Here is a 27,950-nt window from a genome sequence, read left to right on the forward strand (position 1 = left end):
CTGTCTGTCTGTCGCACTCCCCCCCCCCAATGCAGTGGTACCTGTCCCCCCCCACCCCGGACTACAACTCCCAGGCTGCCCCGGGGCGGGCCTGGCCCCGATAAGCCGCCCGGGTTCCCGGCGCCCTCCTGCCCGCTTCCGGCCCGGGAAGGCGGTTAGAGCGGGCGGGGAGCGGGCGGGTTTGAATCGGGCTGTGGGTTCACACCCCCTTCGCCCCCAGGCTCGCGGCCTGGCTCGGGCCCCCGGCGGCGGTTCTGTGGGAGGCCGCGTTGTCGGGGGAACGGGGCAGGCCGCGCTGGGGCCTGGCTGCCCCCAGCGCCCCCTTCGGCCAGGCTCCCTCGGGGCCTGGGTGACACCGGCTGGCCGCTGCCCCGGGCGCTGGAGCCGCCTCCCCGCGGGCCCGTGAGCCCTGCCGGGACCCCCCCGCGGCTGCTCCCGGGGGCCCGCCATGAATTTTTCGGAGGTGTTCAAGCTCTCCGGCCTGCTGTGCAAGTTCTCGCCCGACGGGAAGTACCTGGTGAGTGGCCCGGCTCCGCGCCGGGGGCTGGTGCAGCCCGGGCGCTGCAGGGCCCGGCTCACCCAAACCCGCGCACGGGGCCAGGCCGCTTCTCAGCCTCGGACACCTAGGGGGTGGGGTCCAGGCGGCGCCCACCGACTCCCGCCTTGTGTTCTGGGGCTCTGCCCTTTGCTGCATTGCCACCCCGCGTGTCCCAGCCACCCAAGGGGCCTCTCGCATTATCAGGGGTCGGGAGGTTATTGCATGGGGGGGGGGGGTTGCGAGTTGTCAGCCGCCACCCCAAACCCCCCTTTGCCGCCAGCATTTAAACTGGTGTTAAATATATAAAAAGTGTTTTTAATTCATAAGGGAGTTGCACTCAGAGGCTTGCTAGGTGAAAGAGGGTCACCAGTACAAAAGTTTGAGAACCACTGCATTAGAGCCTCCTGTAGAACCAGTTGAATTGACAGGAAATGTATAACTAAAGTGAGAAACGATTTGTAGATGTATGTGGGATAGTAAACCTCTAGCCAAAAGGTATTCACTGCAAATATGAGACTCTTTTAAAAAAAAAAAATCCAAAACAAAGTACAATTGAAACTGAGAATGACTGGTGTCTAGAGAATCTTTCATCAGGGCAGAAAACAGTCAACAAGGGTCTTGCAATGTAAAATGTAATTGTTATATCAAATAGTAAATGTGTTTTAAAATATAACCTTTTATTTTAACGAACACACATTTATTTTGAAGATAATAATCTTGCAGTGATGTTCCTAACTAGTGATACATTTTTTCTATAAATGACAAAGAGTCCTGTGGCACCTTATAGACTAACAGAAGTATTGGAGCATAAGCTTTCATGGGTGAATACCCACTTCATCAGATGCTATTCACCCATGAAAGCTTATGCTCCAATACGTCTGTTAGTCTATAAGGTGCCACAGGACTCTTTGTCGCTTTTTACAGATCCAGACTAACATGGCTACCCCCTCTGATTTTTTTTCTTATATAAACAATTTTGTGTGAAAATTACATTTGGAAATAACACATAATTAGTATAACTGTTGAGACTCATTAAATACATTCAAAAGCAATGTTAATATTGATCACAAAATTCAAGATTTTACTAGCAAAAACTCAATTTAATCTTCCTGGGAAATTTCATATTCCTGCTAACCACTTATTTATTATGAGGCTTTACCAACTTTTTTAGTTTCCTAATAAAACTATTTCAATCGTTAGTAAAATTTGCATTTATCATCCATTCCTATACCCAGTGTATATAACAGAACAACAGACATGCACCTAACTTTGATAACATTTTTAATGTGTAATCAAAGTATTGTATAGAAAAATTACATACAAACAAAACAGCAACAATGGAGGGGTCTGAGGGAGCGTATGCTTACAGTCATTAATACTGTATGGCTTTAGTTAATGAAAAATGATCCTTCACATACCTTACAATATTTTTTTCATTGTGAGTAATAGCAACTGTTGTTAAAATATAATATATCTGTATTTATTGGCTTTGGTGCTTTTTGAAGAAACTGACTTTTGGTTTGAGAGGCAATAATTATTGTGAGGTGGGGGAGATGGGACGACACACTCCTTTGTTTTGCTTTGTGTAAGAATTAGCCGCAAGTTTAGCATAGGAATACTATAGGAAGAATTAGCCGCAAGTTTAGTATAGGAATCCATAAACGTATTGTTCAAATTTAATGTTAAAAGCCACCGTTTTACTGATTTCCCACCCCCCTACCCCTGGAAAGCTACTGGCAAAGGTATCATGATCTTGCAGCTATGGCACTGCACCGAGTCAGGAGACTTGTGTTCTGTTCCCAACTCTCCCACTAATTTGCTGGGTGACATTGGGCAAGTCACTTCACCTCTCTGCCTGTGTTTCCCCTCCTGCCCTTTCTGCCTTGTCTAGATAGATTGTAAGCTCTTTGGTATGTAGAGACTGCTGTACATTGCCTAGCATAACAGGATCCCTATCTCAGTTGGGGCCTCTGGAGGAGAGACAAATAGCAGATTACTTAGTCTTTTGCAATCAAATCCCTGTACTTTATGAGCTGTTTTCTATACTACAGGTGATAAAGCATGAGCAACTTTTAAAAAAAAATTAGTGTTGGCAAAACAATTTAGTGAACAGTCTAGTTAAAGGTTTCAGAGTTAAAATATATAACCTTCTCTAAGTTTTAACTTCTATTTCGCTCTGATGACTGTAAAGATGTTACAGTATTAAGTATTATAGTGACACCTACTGGTGATCAGTTTCTTCCTTATTTGCAGTTACTTTACGTTAGTTTCTTCATCAGACAAGATCTCAGCCCAGAAATTGAATTTTCAGGGTCAGGCTTGTTCACAGTGACTTCACTGGGACCAAGATATGCCCCTCAGTTTTTTATTTAAATGAAACATTGCAAATATTTCTAATGCACTGGTTTAGTCAATTTTAAAGTTGAGTCAAAACACAAAAAATTCTAAAGTTTAGACCCATTGTCTGTATTGTTTGAAGAAGATACTTTTTAAAATCTTGAGGCTCTGATCCTGCTATGAGTTGTCAGTTGTGCAATTCCTTACATGTGTGTTACTGCACTTGCTTGTTGTTCACTTACTGCAGAATAAGGTCTTAGCCAATTTTTCATTAAAAGGAAAAAGTGAAATGGAAGAAAAATAGTTTTTAAAAAGTAGGTGCAGTTGAATAGTATAACTAGTAGTAATGGAGCAAATAGATATTTCCCCTCACTTATATAGGCCCTAGTCCTGAAAATATTTAAGCAGCTGCTTAACTTTTATGACTAGTGTCATTATAATAACCCAACCTTTTTTCTCTTTGTTTACTTTATGCATTTGATGATGCTTTCTGTATAGTCAGTTTCCTGTGTTTTATGGACGTAGCAAAAGGAGAGAGAAAATATTTTAAAATAAGAAAATTGACTCTAAAGCCACGAAAATTGGCTGGGGGAGAGTCAGGGACATGTGCAATATCTGAAGATACAATCAACTTGAATCTAGTCAATTTCAAAAACAAATTAAAGTATCAGCTTAAAAAACAAACAGTTTTTGTGATAGAAATGTTTGAAAATTTAGTACCTTTTTTAAATAAAAAATTGGCCTGAAACCAAACATTTCCATCCTTCAGTCTTGAAGACATAGGTAAGAGTTTACAAAACTTACATTAAAACCATCTTTTTTTTTTAACATTTGCTTTGGATTAATCTTTTTTCACCTTCTTTTGCAATTGATCGTGTAGCTCATAACAAACCTACAAATCCAAAAGTATAAATTCTGGTGCATCTAAAACATCTAAACTCTAGATCAGTGTGGTAGAGTGCGAATGACGCAGCACAGGTTCTGGCACTCTTAAGTCTCAGTTAATAACTCTGATATCGGTGCGTCAGTTAAGCAGTTTATTTTTGTTTGCGTTCAGGCTTCATGTGTGCAGTACCGTTTGATCATTCGAGATGTGAACAACCTCCAGATCCTTCAGCTGTACACTTGCCTGGATCAGATCCAGTACATAGAATGGTCGTCGGACTCTCTCTTTATATTATGTGCCATGTACAAACGAGGGATTGTTCAGGTAAGCACAGATACAGCATGGCATATTGTTTCTGTCTAGAATTTACTAACTGCTAAATTGAGAACTTCTAATGTCAAGCACTAATTAAGTGTCTTTGCCAAAGTAACTGACACTCTGATTAATAACACACGGTTTGAAGAAAGCTGAGGTTGCTACTGTTTGTCAAAACCTTGATTAAAAGGTTATTTGTTAGTTTGAAGACAACATAAGAATAAAAACACTTGGAGCAAATTTATAAAAACAAAAGCTGCTACCAAGTATCTCGTACATTCATTATTTCAGAAGGAAATAAATACATGCAGACTCTTATTAAAGGGAGCAAAAGCTTTAAAAAGGATGAGTATTCAGAAAACATGACAGAAGAAAATATGACTTTGTCTTGTGTTAATGCACAGAGATGTGCGGCTTACTTTTGTAACGGGATCCAGTGCCAGTCCTTCATGGCCAAAGGCTTTCAAAAGTTTTCTGACCCCTTGGTATGTGTTGATGGAATTTTCTTTCTTAGCTGTAGCACAGCTCTGTGAGGAGAGGAGGTTTTGATGTGCTATTCAGTTTGCTGCACTGATTAGTTTCTCTGACCTAGGTCTGGTCCTTGGAGCAGCCAGATTGGCATTGCAAGATTGATGAGGGGTCAGCAGGATTGGTGGCTTCGTGCTGGAGTCCGGATGGTCGTCATATTCTCAATACAACCGAGTTTTACGTAAGCGTGAAGTCATGATTGTTCTGTAGAGTATCATATTATTGTCTGCACACAGCTTCTAAAATAGCCCAGAGATCTTAAAGCTGTAGCGTTCTATTAATCAATGTATTTGCACATTTTTTTTCTCATTTTAGATCAATTCTGATTTAATTACTGCTTGTTTCTTTTAAGTTTGCTTTCTGAGTTTTTGATGAAAAGGTGGAATACTGAACACTCATGCCTTTCGGAATGAAATTATCCATTTAAAAAAAGATGATAAAGAACTGACAAATGTGATCCAAAATACAAATTTGGGCAAAGAACAAACATACATACACACAAACTTTTCCAAAATCTATGAACAGAAATGTTTTTAAAACTCTAACGGGAATAGTTATTTTTAAACAGATTTCCTCCACTAAGGAATTAAGAGTCTGGAAGTGATAGTAATTTAACTGATTTTCATCATCCAAACTGAGGGATACAAAAAGTAAACATAAGCTTGAAAAGAAATACATGAACTACATTTAAAAAAAAATTCTGCTTAAGTAATTTAATGTGATCTGAGTAATATAGGTTTATAGCATGCTTTTTAAGTAAGAGTGCCCTTTTAGATAAAAATAAGGGAATGCTGTTCAGATAAATTACTTCTGAGACTTAGAACCTGACCTGCAGAAAGTTCCACATATGCTTAACTTTACTCATGTGATTAGTCTAATTGATTTCAGTGGAACTTCTTTCAGGACTAAAATTAAACATGTATTAGTGATTGCAGGATAAGGGCCTTAGTTTGGAATCCTAGCCAAGATATGACACTGGGAGTTTGGTCCATATGAGCCTGGTTCAGAGCTCATTGAAAACAGCGGGAGGGGTTTCATAGGTTTTTTTCAGAACGATCTGATTTGATCAGGGCAGAGCAGTAACAATAATAGTGAAAAGAAGCTAAGAACTAAATACAGCAAATTTGCCTTGCCACTGTACCTGTTCTCTGTGAATATTCATAGGACTTCACATACCAGGGCTGTCACACCAGCAACTTTCACCAGCACTAAATTCACTTTTTAATCCAACAAATTCATAGTATCTGTGTGCTGCAAAATTCTTTAATGCTTATGGAGATTTCACCTGGCTGGATATGAGCATCGTTTTAGAGGTAAAGGTGAGGAAATGACTTGAGAGGAAAATTCACTTCTTCGTTCTACACAGTGGACTTTGATTCCTATATCCTGCTCTTTTTACATGTGTGAAATTCCCATTATCATCAATGGGAGAAACCTTGTGCCAGCAGGGAGAGCAGAATATCAGAGTTGGTATCTTTGCTGTGGATATGAGGAAGATTTTGTTCTTTGTGTGTGGATGGTAGAGAGTTAATGCAAGCCTTGAATACAAAATTTCTAAGTGAGTATGAGAGTGAAATTGAATACAGCCAGAAAATATTTCATGACCCACACACTGGGATTTTTAAATGATTTTCACATGGGAGTTTTTGGTGTCAGGTGTAGAGAGAGAACAGTTTTCTGACTATACATCAGCACTTTTCTTTTTCGAGGGGACTGTGGTTACCACATGGTGATGAATCCAGGAAAGAGTTTCGATTGTCCTTTGTGGGGATAAAAATGAGTCCAGTTGTTCAAACTAAAGACAGACACATGTCTAAAAGGCAGGATTGTTGTAGTTTGAGAACCAAAACTGTGGGCGGCTCCTGCTGCTGCATGCTACAAGTAGCCTCATAATGGCATGTGCATGTGGGGGTGGACTAGTGAGTATTTTTTTACCACCTATCAGAACTCAGTTTGACCCTACAGGATTTCATTTAAGCCTTTGCCAAGTTGGCATCTGTGCTGGGATAGGTTTTCTCTCCAGCTGTAAACAGGTTGCTAAATTAACTTGTCAGACAGCTGCTTGGGTTATGCTGGTGTCTGTGTTGTGTTTACTCTCTAGTACACTATATCCATAGTCTCTACTGGGACAGACAGTGTTTGAGGCAGGAACTATCAGGATACTTAATATCATCGTATTATGTACATTATCAAGTTCAGGGATCATTTGAAGGCTTCAAAGATTCTGTTTTAACCCATACTGCTCAGATTTGGTAGTTTGACATTTTCATATAGCACCAACTAATTATGACTCATACTTGTAATTCTTCAGGTCAATATGTAAGCTCCAAAATGGGTTCACTAATATCTTTTCATACTCTTACTACAAAGTGTGTGTGTGGTTTTTTGTTTTTGTTTTTTGTTAAAAAAAAGTGTGATTGTGATAGTTTGTTTCTAGCTACCTGCGCGACTTATAACTTTCTATAACTAAACTGCATATGCATTATTTTCATAGTGGCTGTATGGCATACGAATTATAAACAAAGTATAGTTCATAACACTGATTTTTCTGATCTGATTTACATACAGGAAACCAACATTTAACTTAAAATAAATGGGGGACTTTTCCATGAATACCTCAAAGTCCATTCACCGCTCATGGTGTGCAAACTCCGTAGTGGACACCTTTTGTGTGTGCTGTGTGTATCTAAGAGCAATGTAAATCTCTGAAAATGTTTCAGTTTAAACTTGTTCTATTGCAAATAAGAATCCTTTATTTATATATGTAATTTCTGAGACCAAACATGGCATAACATCCAGAAATACAAAATGCTACAGGTAGATGGAATCATAGGACTGGAAGGGTCCTCGAGAGATCATCTAGTCCAGTCTCCTGCACTGAAGGCAGGACTAAATATTATCTAGACCATCTCTGACAGGTGTTTGTCTAACCTGCTCTTAGAATCTCCATCATTGGAGATTTTTTTAACATTAATATCTAACACTTCATACGAATGATGCAATTGAAGCATGCAGAATGGTACACAGTTCAACTCAGTGACACGGTCTTACTAGAACTCAAGTATAGAAAAGTGCTGTACTTTTCCTTATTTTATTTTTTGCTGAGTACTGCCCAGCATTGTCATAGACTTTAAGGTCAGAAGGGACCATTATGATCATCTAGTCTGACCTCCTGCACAACGCAGGCCACAGAATCTCACCCACCGACTCCTGTAACAAACCCCTAACCTATATCTGAGTTATTGAAGTCCTCAAATCATGGTTTAAAGACCTCAAGGTGCAGAGAATCCTCCAGCAAGTGACCCATACCCCACGCTGCAGAGAAAGGCGAAAAACCTTCAGGGCCTCTGCTAGTCTGCCCGGGAGGAAAATTCCTTCCTGACCCCATATATGGTGATCAGTTAAACCCTGAGCATGTGGGCAAGACTCACTAGCCAGCACCCAGGAAAGAATTCTCTGTAGTAAATCAGATCCCACCTGATCTAACATCCCATCACAGACCACTGGGCATACTTACTGCTAATAGTCAAATATGAATTAATTGCCAAAATTAGGCTATCCCATCATACCATCCCCTCCATAAATTTATCAAGCTTAGTCTTGAAGCCAGATATGTCTTTTTGCCCCCACTACTCCCCTTGGAAGGCTGTTCCAGAACTTCACTCCTCTGCTGGTTGGAAACCTTCGTCTAATTTCAAGAGTAAACTTCCTAGTGTCCAGTTTATATACATTTGTTCTTGTGTCCACATTGGTACTAAGCTTAAATAATTCCTCTCCCTCCCTGATATTTATCCCTCTGATATATTTATAAAGAGCAATCATATCACCCCTCAGCCTTCTTTTGGTTAGGCTAAACAAGCCAAGCTCTTTGAGTCTCCTTTCATAAGACAGGTTTTCCATTCCTCGGATCATCCTAGTAGCCCTTCTCTGTACCTGTTCCAGTTTGAATTCATCCTTCTTAAACATGGGACACCAGAACTGCACACAATATTCCAGATGAGGTCTCACCAGTGCCTTGTATAATGGTACTAACACCTCCTTATCTTTACTGGAAATACCTCGCCTGATGCATCCCAAGACCGCATTCGCTTTTTTAAAACAGCCGTATCACATTGGCGGCTCATTGTCATCCTGTGATCAACTAATACTCCAAGGTCCTTCTCCTCCTCTGTTACTTCCAACTGATGTCCCCAATTTATAACTAAAATTCTTGTTATTAATCCCTAAATGCATGACCTTTCACTTTTCACTATTAAATTTCATCATATTACTTTTACTCCAGTTTACAAAGTCATCCAGATCTTCCTTCTCTGTATTAGCAATACCTCCCAGCTTTGTGCAAACTTTTTATTAGCACGTTCCCACTTTTTGTGCCAAGGTCAGTAATAAAAAGATTAAATAAGATTAGTCCCAAAACCAATCCCTGAGGAACTCAACTAGTAACCTCCTTCCAGCCTGACAGTTCACCTTTCAGTATGATCCGTTGTAGTGTCCCCTTTAACCAGTTTCTTATCCACCTTTCAAAAGTGAAATGCTCAGGGAAATTAGGGAATAAAAATGGGAATTTCAACTATCCCCATATTGGCTGGGTACAGGTCACCTCAATACAAGATGCAGAGATAAGGTTTCTTCACACCTTGCATTTTATTATGTTATGGTCACTATTACCAAGCGGTTCAACTATATTCACCTCTTAGTCCAGATCTTGTGCTCCACTTAGAACTAAATCATGAATTGCCTCTCTTTTTGTGGGCTCCAGGACTGGCTGCTCCAAGAAGCAGTCATTTAACATCCCTGTGAGGAGGGAGGGGGCAGCCCTCCACAGTAGCATTTAATTTGAGAAAAGGGAACTACACAAAAACGAGGAAGCTAGTTAAACAGAAATTAAAAGGTACAGCACCAAAAGTGAAATCCCTGCAAGTTTCATGGAAACTTTTTAAAGACATCATAATAGAGGTTCAACTTAAATGTATAACTCAATTAAAAAAATATAGTAAGAGAACCAAAAAAGTGCCACCATGGCTAAACAACAAAGTAAAAGAAGCAGTTAGAGGCAAAAGGCATCCTTTAGAAAGTGGAAGTTAAATCCTATTGAGGAAAATAGAAAGGAGCATAAACTCTGGCAAATGAAGTGTGAAAATATAATTAGGGAGGCCAAGAAAGAATTTGAAGAACAGCTAGCCAAAGCCTCAAAAAAGTAACAGCAAAAAAATTAAGTACATCAGAAGCAGGAAGCCTGCTAAACAATCAGTGGGGCCCCTGGCAATCAAGATGCTAAAGGAGCACTCTAGGAAGATGAGGCCATAGCGGAGAAACTAAATGAATTCTTTGTGTCGGTCTTCACGGCTGAGGATGTGAGGGAGATTCCCCAACCTGAACCATTCTTTTTAGGTGACAAATCTGAGGAACTGTCCCAGATTGACATGTCATTAGAGGAGGGTTTGAAACAAATTGATTAAAACAATAAGTCACATGGACCAGATGGTATTCACCCAAGAGTTCTGAGGGAACTTAAATATGAAATTGCAGCACTACTAACTGTGGTACGTAACCTATCATTTAAATCAGCTTCTGTACCAGATGACTGAAGAATAGCCCTGGGCCCTTTAAAGCGCCACCTGAGCCCTGCTGCTTTACCATGTTATATCTGAATTCGTGTGGAGCCCCAGACCCTTTAAATCACGGCCTGAGCCTCTGGCAGCGATTTAAAGGGCCTGTGGCTCCCCACAGCAGCTGGAGCACTGGGCCCTTTAAATCACCGCCGGGGAAGCCGATCCAGTCCAGCACAGCGTACTGGCTCTTGCCAGTATGCCGTACCGGACCGAACCCAATATAACGTGGTCTCACCTATAAGGCGGTGAGATTTTTTTGGCTCCCGAGGACTGCATTATATCGGTGTGGAGGTGTAGTTAAGTCCAAAGCAGACTGTGAAGAGCTACAAAAGGAGCTCACAAAACTGGGTGACTGGGCAACAAAATGGCAGATGAAATTCGGTGTTGATAAATGCAAAGTGATGCACATTGGAAAATAATCCCAACTATACATATAAAATGATGGGGTCTAAATTAGCTGTTACCACTCAAGAAAGAGATCTTGGCGTCATTGTGGACAGTTCTCTGAAAACATCCATTCAATGTGAAGTGGCAGTCAAAAAAGCTACCAGTGTTGGGAGAATCGTTAGTCTGTCTGCACAACGTGGGAGTCTGAGAATCTTGAAGAGAACTCATCTAGAATGTCAGTGGGGGGAGTGGATGTTTGTAATTAGCTATATAATGCAGATTGTGTGTGACTATAGGATATTGTCACATCCCACCCATCCTGTAATTTATGCCAATTTGTAGATAATTCACTCTCCTGATTCATAGGACATGAAGGCTTTAGGTTTCCACTTTTTCATTGTGACTCCCATGTTTATCAAAGTACAATACAACAATCAGTAACATCAGTTCATCCAATATTTCCAAGATTTTATTAACTGCATATTTCTGCGTTTTTTAGCTCAGTCAGGGGGTTAAAACACCAGTGAATCTATTGTAAAATACAGTCAGTTTTAAAAAGTGTGCTTTTTGTGCATATTAGAGCTAATCCTTAGTAATTGTAAATGGCTATATTGGTTGAAAAATACTTTCTGTCAAGGAATGTGCCCTGAATAATCCTCTGAAATCCTGTGCTGATAGACACAGCTATGTAAGAAGGCCTTGTGACCCAGTCAAGTCTGGGACAAAAGTTGATAGTCACTTGAGATGCAAGTTTGTTTAAATGTGTGTTTTTTGTCCATTGAAAATCACCAGTCTCACACCTGCCTAAAGCTGTCAAAGTTGGGATGAAATCTCTAACCCAGCACTGGAGACTGTTTATCACGTTACCATCTAAATACTTTTTTATTCTCAGCTGTTTTTAGGCTATTTTAAAAATGCTGCTGCTTTTGGTTTGTTTTTTCCATTGCAAAACAACAGCTGAAAACTTCCTGGACACCATCACCATTAGGATTAGAGTTTGACATTTCACTTAGTCCAGTCATCTACACTAAAGAGAGAACGTCTTGGGATGGTCAGTAAAGAAATGCTTGCAGCTGATTAAATCAGTTTTTCCCTGCAGCAAAAATTACTCTTTTTCCACAAAAAACCCTTTTGTTAAACTTTAAATAGCTGTTTTACCTTTTTTACATGCAGTGAGCACTGTACTCTCTTCCCTCCCTTCTTTTTCATTGATAGCAGAGACAATCTTTCTTGTGCTAGTTTGCATAGAGTTTTAGGGCAAGTATGTGGATAAATGTGGCTGTTACCGTTGGGAATATGAAGGCTCTCTTGTCCATGGGACTAGTTACATGTTGACAATGAAATGTACACAGTATAATTATACTCTGCACTTCATCCATAAATTTCAAAGTGCCTCTCAAAGTTTGGGAAACAATCTTTCTAACAGATGGGATAACTGAGTCGCAGAGAGTAAGAGCAATATCTTCAAACTTGGGTACCAGAGTTTAGGCACTTTAAGTGGCCTGATTTTTCAGGTGCCTTATGTTAGGCACCGACATTTGAAAATGTTGGTCTGTGACTTGTTTAAGGTATCAATGAATCTCAGATCTCGTGATTCCCAATTATATGCTCATTGTACTAGACCATAGCTGGTCCTCAGGTGACATGTCTGAGCTGGACAGGTGAGCCTGTGGGTTTTTGTGTGTACCTGTACTCCAAAGGTGCATTAAGAGATTGAAGATATGTGCTTTGCCTACTGAAGAAGCCTGTGTGCCCACTATAAGACCTTCATTTAGTCTGGTATTTCTTTTATAAAAGAAATATCTCTTTGTACCAGTTAGTTACAGACTTGTGACTTGTGTAATGTACTGGGTGTGCAGTCTGAACCTGTCAAATCCTCAATATCATAATGACCGTTTTATTCATTATAAATGGAGTAACATACAGATAAGATATATGTAGAAATATGTGCAGTAATATTAAAACATGCTCTGAGTATCCACGTGAGCACATGCTATAGCAGTAAAACACATTTAATAGAACTTTACTTTGAAATTTGTCATAAATGGCTTCTCCAGGGACTGACAGAATAAAGGGTGATAAAGAATTGTACTTGGTACAGTTGCAGATATTTTGGAGCTGTTTTAAGATTGGAATTGCATAATAAAGATCATGATCTCTTGTATAGGTTTCTCTGCAATAGTGAACAGTAAATGTCTTTGAGAAAATATTGACTGCAAAAATGGTACCCTTTTTTGGCTATATATGCTTCATAGGTGTTTTGAGAAAGATCTGATTAAAAATATAATCCCAACATGTTAGTTTTATTTTAATCACTTTTTTGTGTCTGTAACCATACTGTGTCTGGATATACCTTTTTGTGAGTTTTGTGTTTTCATATACATGTATTTATTTTAGCTTAGAAGCTACCAAACAGTACAAAAGCCAATAAAATTCTTGGTTAGAATAATATATTTTATACATAATTTGCTTATTTATTCCAAACTGAGTATTATCATCTGGTGTCCAAGCAAAGTTAGCTAGAGGTGCATTCCATCCCTTCCTGTGCAGTGGAACTAGTGTGGTCCTGCTGCATGAGAAGACGGGTTCATTCTGCACTGCTGTAGAGGGCAGAGCAGCGATAGTGGAGGTGGCTCCTCTACCGCCTCATTTCCCTCATGGAGTGGAGGCTGAAACAAAGAAGTTAGTGCCTCTGCAGCCTGTGGGGTGGCTTGCTTTCTCCCTCCCTCGGGGAGTTCACTTGGGTTGACTCAAGCAGCAGGGATTTGCCCTATACTGAAGGGCCAAGACTGTTTATTTGGGGAATGGCAGGAGGGCATCATGCAGTGGATTTGGACACTGGCACCCTCTGTTCTGCCTGTTCTCTTCCTGTGGCACATACTCCTCCCGAATCTCCTGTGGGCTGTAATGCTTTGGTCTCATTTCAGTTGTTGGGTTTAGTGTGCAGCTGTGGGTTGGTGTTGGTCACCTGAGACATACAGGAGCTCAGACTACATCTGGTGGCTCCTTCTGGCCTTAAACTGTATGACATTTCCATAGCCGGTAGGTGCTTGGTCAGGAGGCCAAGTCAGTGTTCCAACTATAAACTGGGATGCTTGACTATATCCCAGAACTTAACATTCAAGGCTTGGGGAGGGGGAGAGAGAGAGAGAGAGAGATGCCGGATTGGATTAAGGGAGAAACAGAGGCAAGTACAGTTAACGGTGCAATTAATAGGAGTTGCAGTTGCTGTAGAAGAATGTGAGTAGGCATGGTGTAGGTATTTTTAAAGTAAATCTTGTATTTGTGTGTGTTCGGAAGTCAACAGTTGTGGTCATATAAAACTAGATTATCAAAGGTCAGCCTAGTGCAGGGATTCTCAAACTTCATTGCACCCGCAACCCCGTTTGGACAATAAAAATTACTGCATGACCCCAGGATGGGGGACCGAAGCCTGAGCCAGCCCAAGCCTGGAAGGGTGGGGACTAAAGCTGAAGCCCAAGGACTTCAGTCCCAGGCAGGGGCCTGTAATTTGAGTCTCGATGCCCAGGGCTAACGTCCTCGGACTGCAGCTTGGGTCCTGGGCCCCAGCAAGTCTAAGCCAGACCTGGTGACCCCATTACCATGTGGTTGGGACCCACTTTGGGGTCCCGACCCACAGTTTGAGAACTGCTGGTCTTGTGGATTCTTCTTGAATTACTATATTACATACTCTTAAAGTTAGCACTATAGGTCCTTGCAGAGCTGTCTGGGGGATGGTGAATCAGGGCAACCGTTCCAGACCCCGTGCTTTGGGGGAGCCCTGCAGGTCAGTGTGATTGGCCGGCGCTGCATGGGCGGTGGGTGAACCCACTGGCTGGGGGAGGCTACTCCCAGCTCCACCCCTTCCGCCTGAGGGAGAGCGTGCACCCCAGAGTGCTGAGAGGGAGAGTGAGCGGCACCACCACTGCAGCTGCCGCAGCCCTGGAGTGCCGGGAGGGAGAGCAACGTGGCTTTAGCCTCCTGGAGCCCAGCAGCGCCGCCGAAGCGAGGCCCAGGGGGCATGGGGCGGAGTGTGGGCAGGGCCACGCCTGGCCGTTTTGGGAGGCACTACCTCCCCTAACCACCCCCGGTGCGGTTGGTCTCGGAAGTGATGTCACTTCTGCCCCAGGCCCCGCACCTCCCTAGGAATGGCCCATGATCATTGATTCTTAGTTCATAAGAAGCTAAATAGAAGAGTGATAGGAGCAGTTAAACTCATGTCTTCTGCTCCCTCCTGCACTTTTTCTTTCTTTTTGCTTGACATGAACGAGGCTTGGGGGCCCAACTGGTTTTTTCTCTTCCCTGCTATCTAGAAACCCTGATTCAGCTTCTGAGCGATGTCTTTAAATCTCTTTACAAGCTTCCTTGCTCTTTAAATTTATTCTTGTGATGCTCTATGCAGAGGCTGGTGTATTAAAAAAATAAAGTGTTAGTCCTTTTGCTTTGGGCCTCTCCTGATGCTTCTCTGTGGAGGTGACATTTAGCAGGATTCTTTGAAGTGGAATTTAAGTATTTCAGTTAGGACACAGGGGCAGCACTAGACTTTACAGTTTGCTCCATGTACTAGGTGTGAGAGTGCCCACAACCAGGTGATCAAGTGCAGGATCTTACTTGGCAAGAAAATGCATTCTAGTAAAATGAGAGAAGTCTGTAAAAATTGCTGTAGAAACATAAATGCAACAGCTGATCAGACTTGTGGTCCATTCAGCTTGGAAACCCATCTCCAATGGTGTTCAGTACCAGTTGCTTCAGAGGAAGTTGCAAGAATTCCTATAATGGACAACTGTAAAGTAAACTAACCATGGTGGAAGTTCTCCCCAAGTCTGGCAATGGTTGGTTTATGCCTCAAAGGGAGATACTTCCTCTAGCTTCAGGATTGTTATAGACCAACCAATGTAACTGTAGATATAGCCATACATATTCTAGGTTTTATTTTTTTCCCTTTGCTCGGTGGAAGGGTTAAAATCAATAGATAGAGTGATGTGGTTAAACACTGTACTAGGCCTACTTTGCTATTGTTCATGAGTTTTGGTGGTGCTGCAATAGTTTGAGAAAATATTTCTTGGTGTCCCACTGTACTGTACCTGTCACTTTCTTGTAGTATCCCCTTGTTTATAACAAAATATTGAAAAAGCTAGAAAAAATTATATTGGAAAACATTCCTCTCTCCAATTATAAATGCAAAGGTTCACGTGACACACTGATGAAGACACATGTCTGATGTTGCTATGGTAGAGTAAGCATTTGGTTTTTAATTGAATAATCTGCAGATGGTAATGCAGAGCTTCTATAATTCAGGCTGTGACCTTGACATGCTGTGGAGAGGCCTGTTTTGCCATTGACTGCTCTCTCTGGTTCCCAAATTCTGCAGATGCATGAGTCTCCACAAATACTCCAAACACTGTGTAAATGGTTCGTATTGATGCTTTTGAAAATCAAGTCCTTCGAATAATTGCATAACATGTCACTTTTCTGTTTGTGTGGTTGAGAAAGGGGAAATTAAAATGAAAATTGGTTAGCGCAGGTCTTGACTTTTTTTGAAACTGAAAAAATGCAGTGAAGAGTCAGTAATTAGTAATCTCATCCCAAGAGATGTAGCATTTCACTCTTAAGTTGACATGCTGTTTCCTATTCTCATATCATACACTAAGAACCTAAATCCAAGAAGAATTTCTTGCTTCTTGCCAGCCTATGTATTTCACATTCTTCCAGATTTCTGAGATTGTTTAGAAATCTCACAAATCTGTGTGAAAATGATTTCCTAATACACATTGGCAGTCATGATGCTAGCTCTTACACTACTATCAGCATTTAATAATTATTAATGTAAATTTGTAATAAAGTATTTTTGGCCATATTAACTTCCTTCTTCTATACGTCTCATCAACACTGTATTGCTACGTGCTTCCATTACTAAATCAGAATAAATATCATTGACTGAAAAGTAGGGATGGGGTTTTGTTTGCTGGAACCTAACATTCCTAGCGATCAGAGCTCACAAACTTCCTCAGTTAAACCCACAGAAATAAGGAAATGAAAGGATAAAGCTAATCTGTAGTTGAGTAACTCCTCTTGTTGTGCCTAAATGTTACAGCGCACATATGTAGGTTCAGTTTTGTATAGAGCAGGGGTCGGCAACCTCTGGCACGCAGCTCGCCAGGGTGCTTACCCTGGCGGACTGGGCCAGTTTGTTTACCTGCCGCATTGGCAGGTTCGGCTGGCCGTGGTTTGCCATCCCAGGACAATGGGGGCTGCGGAAAGCGGTGCGGGTGAGGGATGTGCTGTCCGTGGCTTCCTGCCACCCCCCATTGGCCTGGGATGGCGAACCGCGGCCAGTGGGAGCCGTGATCGGCCGAACCCACCGACGTGCTAGAGGTTGCCGACCCCAGTATAGAGTCTTGCACATTAAGGTTAGTTCATAGATCATAGAATATCAGGATTGGAAGGGACCTCAGGAGGTCATCTAGTCCAACCCCCTGCTCAAAGCAGGACCAATACCCTGGTCTGGATCCTCAAATGGTCGATTTCAGCAGACGCTAGGAGCTTAAAATACCTTTGGGAATCTGGGCCATACTTCCAAAGTGTAGTACCGGGGATCTAGTTTGTTTTAGCTCCCAAGTTCACTTGCATTTTTAATAACCTCATCTCTTATTAAGCGCTCTACCTTGAAGCTTTTTAGTTTTGTTTTAAAAGGAGACGTAGTACCCAACCTGGTCCAGAACTCTGGCAACAGAACCCTGGGATATATGTAAAGTGGCATATTAGATATATGTCTGGAAGAGGGCTGGGTGTGTTGCTTTGTTGGAATCTCCAGCCTTTGGGCAAACAGGAGTGTCAATCTCCATGTGTCCTGGATAATTTTGTATACTACAGTACAACACAACTTGATTATTTTATAATAACTTCTATATAAACTCCACCTGAAAACAATTTACAGAACTAAATAAAACAGGACAGCTGTATATCTGTTAAGTTTGAAGCTGTTTTTAACTTGATCAATTATTACAATATCTAATATGTGAAGGGCATTACAGAAGGGTTATACATTTGTTAGGAAAAGAGGTTTTTTAATAAAACCTCAAGTGCAATCTAATATAGAGACACTAAGATTTAAGTGGAACAGTGTTGTTAGGAAAAGTTTTTGGTTCCATGTTTCAGTTTGTTTTAATGTGAGACCCTCCCAGTACAAAAAGTTTAGTGTTGAATTAGATTCTCTGTACACTTTTTTTTTTAATTTTAATCTGCAAAGATAAACAAATACTTCCCTGTCTCGGTCTCTTTCCAACAGCTGCGGATAACTGTCTGGTCCTTGTGTACAAAATCTGTCTCTTATATCAAGTATCCCAAAGCTTGTCAGCATGGTGAGTATATCAGACCTAATATAGGAAGAGTATTCTTAATATGGAAATAAAGGAAAATAGAATTTACATATGATCAAGCATACGTTCGTGGTCAGGGTGTATTCAAGTACCTTCCCACTGATGCTTATAGATCAGCCTGGAGGGACACGGACATCTTATTTAAGGTACATCTGCACATACAGACACTGCCCGCCCAGCTAGCATGGGTATAAATAGCCGTATAGACAGGGAGGCCCAACGTAGGCAAGTAGAATGACCTACACACCTGAACCCTAGGGTATACATCTACACGTCTCCCTATGTGCCCAAGCAGTGCCTTCCACATCTGCACTGCTGTTTTTAGCAATTAATGTCCAGCTGCCAGAGTTTCTCCAACTCACTGAAAGGCTCTAGTAGGGAAGAGGCAGAGGGGAAAGGCTCCAGCAGCTCCCCACTGTCTCCCTGCTGCCAGAGCTGTTAGCTATACACCACAGAGAAAAGTGTGGACACAGCCTGCCTTACACTGGGGCATGTAGCTACGTGTACCCTACATGTCCCACAGATATAGACGAGGTCTTAGTGAGCTCAGTACCAGTGCACTGCCATTACTGTTTGTGTGAACCCTGGGAGCTAATCTGCAGTCATCGTAGTCTTACTAGGAATGAGAAGTAAATATTACATTTAGTTTATGCACCTGTCCAACTTCCAAACACCAGTGAAAAAGAAAAGATACTGAACAAAACCATTGCCAAGTCTGCTATAAATCAGTAATATAGTATTTTCTGTAGCTAGTATAGCTAGAGACTGGATTGTGACACAAACCCAGAACAAAATATATGGAGTATAAGTATCCCCTCAATTGCTCATCTTTTTGTTATGCAACTGTATTCGGTCCTCATATACATGTATGTAACAGGGTGACAGACTCTGGGATCCTGCACAGAGATTCCAGGCTCCTCAGTCACCTAATGTCAGGTGCTTGAACCATGTAGGAAGATTTGGAGTATTTACTGCTGAGTCAGTAGCAGGGTGTATTTTGTTACCTGAAGGCAGGATGGAAGAGAGGCTGAAATATCCCACTTACCGAAGCAAAGGGAACTAAGGTGGGAGCAGAGGAAATTCTGTAGGGAAAATACTGGGTACAGTAAATCCTCACTTAATGTTGTAGTTATGTTCCTGAAAAATGCAACTTTAAGTGAAACAATGTTAAGCGAATCCAGTGTCCCCATAAGAATTAATGTAAATGGGGGGGTTAGGTTCCAGGGAAATTTTTTTTTCTGGACAAAAGGCACTATATACATTTTAAACAAGCAATTTAATACTACGCTGGGGGGGGGGGGGGAGTTGTGTGCATGTGCTGTGTGTTTACAAACATACTGTACGTACAGTACAGTACTAGAGTTGGGAGGTGCACTGCCTTACCCCACACAGGCACAGCCCACTGGCACTGGAGATGAGGCAGGCAAAGAGGCTGAAGGTGCTGTAGGCTGGGAGAAGCACATTGCACAGGAGCAGCAGCTTCCCCTACTCTGCAAGCACCAGGGGTGGGGGGCAGGGGTCCCAACCCTCAGCCTGCCCACTCACTCCTTCCCCCAAGCCCCCATCCTTGACCCGCCTCTTCTCCTCCCCTCCCCCTTTACTTCCCAGGCTGCATCCTCGCTCCTCCCCCCTCCCTCCCCTCCCTTCTAAACACTCAGCCAGCTGATTGCTGCTGGGGAGGGAGGGAGTGGGAGCCTGCATGCTGAGTCCTCACTCCTCCCCCACTCCCTCCTGCCTGGGACAATCAGCTGGTTGCGGTGTTTAGGGGGCAGGAGGGAGAGGGGGGAGTGAGGACTGGGTGCGCAGGCTTCCCCTCCCTCCCCTCCTTCCTCCTGCCCAGGGCAATCAGCTGGCTTGTGGCATTGAGTCCCCGCTCCTCCCCCAGAAACGCAGTCAGGCAGGAGGGGGGGGAGAAGAGGAAGGGGAAGGCGCTGATCCATGGGGTCTGCCAGCGGATGGGAGGCACTGTGTATGTGTGTGTGTGGGGGGGTCATAGGGAGGCTGTCAGCTGTGGAGAAAGCAGGCAGACAAACAGCGTAAGAGTGGAGCATTGCACAACTGTAAATGAGTATGTTCCCATATTGATCAGCAACGAAACAACGTTAACCAGGACGACTTAAAGTGAGGAGTTACTGTACAGCCAAGCTTGGTAAGGGAGATCTGAGATTGAAACTTCTTGTATTACCATGAAGGTCAAAACCAAGGAAGGGGGTAAGATTGGCCTATGTACAGTGTATATCCTCTTCAGAAAAGGGTGGGAACTCCATCTGTTCAGTTTTTTAGATTATAGGCTCTTTGGGACAAGGATTTTGTTTGCTTGAGTCTCAGTGAAGTGCCTACCACGCTTTTTGGGCATCTAATTGGTATTCCAAAATGATTTCCAATCATCATTCACATTTTTCTGAATAAATTCTTTCCTCCAGCTGATTTGGCTCATAATTGTTTTCAGCTTTGGTGCTTTAATAGGGCCAGTTTCACAAGTGTGTATATATATTATTGATCTGGACTGTATTTTCTAATCTCTGTGGCAGGAATAGCCTTCACGAAGGATGGTCGCTATATGGCGTTAGCAGAGAGGCGTGACTGCAAAGACTTCATTAGCCTCTTTGTATGCAGTGACTGGCAACTACTGAGGGTAAGACATGACCTTGCCTTCCACTGCGATTGCACAGATTTAAAGTGTACTCTGCGTAGTGTAGAGTATAACTAAATTATTAAACAACTCTAATGCTCCATGTTAGACTCAGCAATACAGGGCATTTCCTCTGATAGCTCCTTCATTGGCCTGCAGGTTTGTGGGAAGGCAGAAAATTCTGCTTAAGAAACCACATACAGTAATGATAAAACACTGCATTTTTTTTTTATTGTGAGAAGTATTCAAATGTTCTGGCTTAATCTGAGTAATCATGTTGACAGTAAAATACATTACAGAAGCACCATGATCAGACCTTGCTTTTGCCAAAATGATGATCTGAACAAGTTACAACGTAAGAGAATGTTGTTGTTGTTTTTATTAGAAAGTGCACTTTGTTTCAAAATATCTTGATTTTGTATAGTTTGGTAGGAGAAAATAAGGAAGCAGTGACTGTAGCGTAGTATAACAAAAGGAAAAGAAATGTTTCTATTTTATGCAGTCAGACATATAAAAAGGATGTGCCAGCTCAATAAGATTTTTTTTTTTTAAATGTAAAGGTAATGTACTAATTTAGGATTTTACTTTTAAAGTCAGGTGCACCCATACATTTTAAGTACAGTTTTTAAAACTGTTTAATTTGTTTTATTTTCTCTGCATTTGGGAAGCATTTTGACACTGAAACTCAAGACCTGTCTGGGATTGAATGGGCTCCGAATGGCTGTGTGTTGGCAGTGTGGGATACCTGTCTGGAGGTATGAGAAAATACAGATTATTTCTGAAGATCTTGAACACTTAATTAAGGGCTCCTGAAGATATTAAGTTGACTTTTCTGGCTGCTACATAGACTGCAGTACCCTTTTTTTAAAAACAGAAGGGCTTTAATAAACAATTTGTAATATTGTACTTAGGTATTGGTGATGGGTGTCTCAAACGGTTGCTTAAATCTCCAAATAAAGTCATTGTTACCAAATTATCCTACTTATAATATTTTTTCCACAATTTAAGTATCTTTTAAAAAAAAAATTACCAACTTGGTTTTAAAAATTGCAGAAGATCCTAGCAACTATCCAAATAAATAATTGCAGAATTAGTTTATAAGATATAGAAAAGGGAAACTCCATTTTGAACATCTGTGCATTTGAGATGGGAATGGTTTTAAAAAAGTCACTTAGTCTCTGTTAATTTTTAACAGTGTCACCAGTCTTTTAAATCAAATCAATTTGTGTTACAGTATAAAATCTTGCTGTACTCCCTTGATGGCCGTCTGCTGTCCACATACAGTGCGTATGAATGGTCACTGGGTATTAAATCAGTTGCCTGGAGCCCCAGCAGTCAGTTCTTGGCGATTGGTAGCTATGATGAAAAGGTAAAAAAGGAATTTAAACTCATTCAGGTCAGTTGCTAAATGTTGTCATAGCAATCCCCTTACTACACTTTCCTTGAAATAGGTGCGTATCCTGAACCACGTAACTTGGAAGAAGATTACAGAGTTTGAACACCCTGCGACCATTGCTAACCCAAAGATAGTAAGTATATAATGGGGACCCACTGGATCATTAGCAGAAGTTTGTTTGATGCTATCTTTGGTAAAAGCTTTTTTACTTTGACTGAAGTCCTGCTTTCCTGCTGATCTGCAAATGCTGCTAAGGAAATTGAATGAAAATATTGAAAAATAAGGAAAATCATTTTTAGTTGACTTCTTTCAGTGAATTCTCTTTTCTTTCCCCCTCTATCCCACTTTTCTCTCTGTAAGGGAGTCATGGATACTTATTGCTAAGTACTAATATCTTCTGGTAGAGGTGGTGGCTGTGTTTACAGACTGGGTTTGTATGTGGTGGTGTACCCAAGTGCTCGGAAGCTGAACATGAATGAGAATTTTGTGAATATAAGCGCTATACAATTTGCAGTATGTGAATAGTGTTGGATTTGATTTGAAGTGTTATGATCGCACCTAATCTCATTTGTATAGGCAAATCTAGCTCACTTAATGAGCATTTTCTGTAAATGTTTGTCACAGTCTGTTTTTAATCCTTGCACATGTGAAGAGTCTGTGGCCAGTTTTTTACAGTTATCAGCAGGGAGATAACTGTATATTCTACTTCAAAATCACAGGCTCTCTCTGTCCCCACCCCTTGTGAGGAAGAATCTCCATTGGTTGTAATATTACATGTCCAACAGAAGGGACAGAGCAGGTCTGACATAATATGTTATGTTAAGGATCAGTGTTTGTGGTGTGCAGACTTAAATTTATGATTTTTTTTTTATTTACCATTGTTGCTTATCAAGGAATCTGCCAGGCAGAATATGCTTAAGTAAAATGTCTCCTTGCTAGAAAACAATTCTGGTTCTGTGGTAGCTGTCTTCATTACTTCTCTTTATTTTCTCTTCTGGTCAATGTGACTCAAGCATTCTAGATATAAATCTGGCTGCCAGACTAAGTGCTGCAGCACCCAAATGTATTAGTTATCCTTCAAATTCAGAATGAAGAATAAAAATCTAGACTTGAGAGGTAGAATGAAAAACAAATGAAATAGTTCAGTCCCTTTCCATTGAAAAGAGGAGAGCTCCTGCTGATACAGTTAGATTGGGAGCTCTAATTTAGTGACATTGTTAGCATTTCTTCACTGTTTCCTTGAGCACAGGAGTTGGCAACCTTTCAGCAGTGGTGTGCCGAGTTTTCATTTATTCACTCTAATTTAAGGTTTCGCGTGCCAGTAATACATTTTAACGTTTTCAGTAGATCTTTCTATAAGTCTATAATATATAACTAAACTATTGTTGTATGTAAAGTAAATAAGGTTTTAAAAATATTTAAGAAACTTCATTTAAAATTACATTAAAATGCAGAGCTCCCGCACCGGTGGCCAGGACCCGGGCAGTGTGAGTGCCACTGAAAATCAGCTCGCGTGCCACTGAAAATCAGCTCGCGTGCCACTGAAAATCAGCTTGCGTGCCGCCTTCGGCACATGTGCCATAGGTTGCCTCCCCCTGCTTTAGCATTATCCCATTAACATTGCTTGTTTCCAGTGGTTTTCAGTGGCATGGAATGAAATATTGCATGTGTTAAAAGAAAAAAAAAATGTCCTGCTGTACTCAAGATTGCAGTTATATTACCAAATTCACTTTCAGTTGGTAAGGGGTGGGAAGGTGCATTCTGTTTGACTCATTTTACATAGGCTCTCAGATGACAACAATTGGATTCTTTGAAGTTCCATACACTGTCCACTTCTGTTGTTCACAATTGCTTTTTTTGATTGTGGGCCCAATTTTCAAATATGGGCACCAGCAGGTCTCAAAGTTCAGCATTTCCATGCACAAAGTGTACAATAGCAAGGAGCATTGAGAAACACTGTGGACATTTAAAATGAATGTGCCTTAGTGCTCATTTTCAGCACGGGATGTGGAGGACTCAACACACTAGGTTCAAATCTTGCTAGGCCCTTTTGTGAAACTGTCTTCTCCTTCTGTGCAGATTGTATATAAGGAAATGGAGAAATCCCCAAGAGTTGAAACAGAGAGCCTTGCCTTCCCTCCAGCCAGAGCGCAAGCCAGCTCTCTCTTCAGCACACAGAGTAAATGTAAGCAAACTAAAACGAACCACTTTGGAATACCTGTATTGTAAAAATTTAAGCCTTGTAAATCAACATTATAGCACACTTTGCCTCTGAAGGCAGGGGCAAAACCCATTCAATTAAATGCAAGACCTCAAAGGACATGTTTTCCTCAGGTAGAAAGGATGATGGTTGCAGAATGGGGCTAAAGGTTAAGATCTTAACTTAAGGGCAATGAAGGGCTCCAGGAGAGGCATGGCAAAGTTTTGGGAGTGAGTGTGGGTAGACATGATAGACAACCCCCACCCCTTCTCAATGTTTTATTTGTGCAAAATATGCCTCAGAACAGGGTGATTTTTGGCTGGTTTAAGTCTCTGCAACAGTGATACTTCTTGTCTAGAATTATATTAACCGCTGCAGATAATGCAGAGTAGATAGTCCTCTTACTGTAGGAGGCTTCAATCAATGAGAATTTCCACATTTAAAAAAAACAGTTCAGAAGATGTCAACCCAAAGCCTCTCTAGCTGCCTGTATTGAGGATAGAAACCCGGCCTTTTTGTATGGTCAGGCAGAGAAATGGGTCGCTACATCAGGAAGGGTACATTACTTTTCTCTATCGAGTTCTGAACTTAAATTAGAAATATTAAAAAATTCAACATCTTTACTTTTTCAGACAACAGTCCTTGATCTCTTTAATACTACTGATATCTGAGTGTCAAATATCAGCATATACTAATATAGTGCTGAACAATCACTAACTAGTTCGACTTCATTATTCCCTTGCCTTACATGGGTGTTAATATGTGAGATGTTATAAAACGTGGGTCGGAGTTAGGAGATCTTGATTGTATTCATAGCTTTGTCTCAGACTCTTCTGTGTACCTGTTTTTCCTTCTGTAGAAAGGAAAAATACTATCTGGCAGGTCTGTTGAGACAAAGTTTGTAAAGATCTTTGGATGGAACATCTTACAGAAGTGCAATATATTACTATTTCCCTATCATTTCAGAGATAGCTGTTAACTGTTTTAAGTTAGAAATATTACTGCCATGTCCGTATGGACTTGCTTATTAAAGTGCTTTTATTTCAAATTTCAGATGACATTTCCCAGGTACCAGTTACTTTACAGTATGTCAAACCAGTTACTGATCGAGCAAATCCCAGAATAGGAATTGGAATGCTGGCATTTAGTCCAGATAACTGTTTTCTGGCAACCAAAAATGGTTAGTACCTAGTGGGCTATATTTTAAAGGAGAAACCCTTTTGGTATTATCTAGATTTTGTTGTTTCTGTTATAAATAAACAAGTAAATTACCTAATTGTGAATTATTTGTATTCTGGCTGCAGCTAGAAGCCCCAGTTGGGATTGAGGCTAGCACTGTACACAGAGGGAATTCAACCTTTAGCATAAACCACTAAGCTGTGGGACCAGCTATTAATTGCTGCATGAACTCATAGCCTTGGCTTTAAGTACCATGTGCTAAATTATCTCCCTTCATATTTACCTTAGCTCATCTACTGTATCCATAATCTTAGCTAAAATCCATCTCTTCTCCCCTCCCTGCACAAGTCATTTTCAGAATTTTTTTCAAAATATTAATTAATTTTGCATTAGCAAGAACTGTGGGAGTTCTGGACTTTTTATGTAACTTTTTCCCTTGTAGATCTGGAGCTCTGTATATCAGGATATAGCATTCCCTGGTGCTAAGGTGTTATCAAAGGAAAAAAAATCTTATGAAACTGGTGGAAGGGTGGGGTCTTAATCCAGTTCCTAGCTGAGAAATGTTCACATGACAAAATCCACGAATAATCGCATCTCTATGTAGTTTTAGAAAAGCCAGTGAAGGAAAATTCTATAGATTGAATTACTCTTTTTGTTGTAGTGGCAATTTCCCCAAGGAAGGCATACTGCCAGGGTACTGCTGTCCCTACTTAAGACTGCAAGCCCTCTGGACACATTCAGAGTGATGTCACCTTTCACCATTTCTTAAAGGGATAATGAGTTAAGTGTCTTGTAAAGTTATGACTCATCAGTGCTAGTTGCCCAGACTTTTCTGCACCAATGCTGCAAGCAATAGTGTAGATAGGTTATTGGTAGTGAAGCCCATTTAATGTGAGATATTGCAATGACATTGCATATAGTGTTGTGTTCCTTACAGTATTCTAACCATTTCCCTGGCCATTTCTAACAGATAACATTCCTAATGCCATCTGGATCTGGGATGTTCAAAAGCTGAAACTGTTTGTAGTCTTGGAGCAGTTGTATGCTGTTCAGCTGTTCCAGTGGGATCCACGTCAACCTCGACTTGCCATATGCACTGGGAATAGCAAAGTGTACCTGTGGTCCCCAGCAGGGTGCGTGTCAGTGCAGGTACCAATGGAAGGTAAGGCCACCTAAAACTACTGCTGCAAGTCAGAATCATTAGTTTGTTTAATATAAATAAATTATTGTACTGTTAGTGATAAATAGTGATGTTTTGACTGCTTGAATTGATCAAACATTTTGGGTGCTTAGTCACATTCCCTGCATTTAAGAGATTATGGGAAGAATGGCACAAAGCTTACATCTAAGGTAATTAGGTTATTGCCGTAGCATGGTAATTTATTGACATGTAAATAGAAACACTTTAAGGCTTTGCTTTCATATCAATTAATTTTATATGGATGCTGTAGCTGTCTGGTATACCAAATCCCAAAATAAGAACTGTATAGTGCCTACTATACTTGGGTACTTTAAACATTAAAATTCCAAAAGCACCACAAAAAGTAACACGAAATCTAAATCTTAAATCTACTCCAAAAAGGCAGAGTTAAGGTTCCTATCTAGTCTTTCCTCTATTCCAATATGCAGGTACACAGTAAGATCTTTCAGTGGACTGTAATATTAGCTGGCTAATTGCTTTACAAATATCTTTTCTACTTGCAAGTTCAATATTATAGTGAATATAACCTATTGAATGGTTCTTGGCTTAACATTTTTTTCCATGGAAGAGCTACTACCTGTAGTGTCTGGTTGCAGATCTTTGCAACAGTGCTCGAATATTTTGTGATATGTACTTGCATTAAAATAATATGGTCAAGCTCAACTACAATGGTATGTACAGTACAAAATTCTGTTCACTCAAGCCTCTTATCTCTGATGAAATTACTAAGCTACTCCAAGTAGGAAAAGATTTCTGGAACAGAATTATTGTAACTCTTGATTTCTTGCTACTTATTTCTTTAATTTGTATCTGCAGGTGACTTCCAGGTCCTCTCGCTTTGCTGGCACTCTAGTGGGGACTCCATGGCACTTTTGAGTAAGGATAATTTTTGCATGTGCTATTTGGAAAGAGAAGAGGTAAAATAAGAGCTGATAAAGGAACCCCTCCCTCTGCCCCCAAGGCTAGAAAAGCCTACCTTACAAATAGATCTTTGTGAAAAAATGCTGCTATATCTACATGGAACAGATAAGAATGGGCAGGCTCTCGTTCAATAGGAAGAGATTTTGTACTAATAGCAAATCTTATGTTTGGGGGAGTGTAAGAAGACTCCCTTGCGTGAAGTACTGAGATAGTTACTTGAATGAAGTGTGTTCAACAAAGTAATTTAGAAAGAGCTCTTTGATTTTGCAACTAAAATTGTGGAAACTAGCAGTTGGGATTTTATGAAGTTTTAGGATTCAAAGACTTAAACCTTATTTTGAACTTGTCAAAATATTTTCTAAAATGGTATGTTTGTAAATAGTGTATAGAAGTTTATTTAATTTGTATAAATGTCAATAAAAACTTTGTAGCCACACTA

The 27,950-nt window shown here is 40.9% G+C and overlaps 2 protein-coding genes across 2 annotated transcripts in view; one reads left to right on the top strand and one right to left on the bottom strand.

Moving 5' to 3' along the window:
- The window catches only part of TP73 (tumor protein p73), an 80,380-nt gene extending 79,731 nt beyond the window's left edge, over positions 1-649 (bottom strand). Inside the window, exon 1 of the mRNA XM_044996208.1 lies at positions 515-649. The gene's annotated coding sequence lies outside the window, so the exon portion shown is untranslated. The remainder of the gene's footprint in view (positions 1-514) is intronic.
- WRAP73 (WD repeat containing, antisense to TP73) lies at positions 132-27,950 on the top strand. The gene is made up of 12 exons (XM_044996213.1): positions 132-517; positions 3,933-4,085; positions 4,669-4,785; positions 17,892-17,964; positions 20,514-20,617; positions 21,283-21,369; positions 21,849-21,983; positions 22,066-22,143; positions 24,090-24,195; positions 25,265-25,390; positions 26,360-26,551; positions 27,407-27,950. The coding sequence occupies exons 1-12, from the start codon at positions 449-451 to the stop codon at positions 27,514-27,516; spliced, it is 1,350 nt and encodes a 449-aa protein (XP_044852148.1). The 5' UTR covers positions 132-448; the 3' UTR covers positions 27,517-27,950.

This window comes from Mauremys mutica, chromosome 21, assembly GCF_020497125.1.
Source record: "Mauremys mutica isolate MM-2020 ecotype Southern chromosome 21, ASM2049712v1, whole genome shotgun sequence".
Taxonomy (NCBI): domain Eukaryota; kingdom Metazoa; phylum Chordata; order Testudines; family Geoemydidae; genus Mauremys; species Mauremys mutica.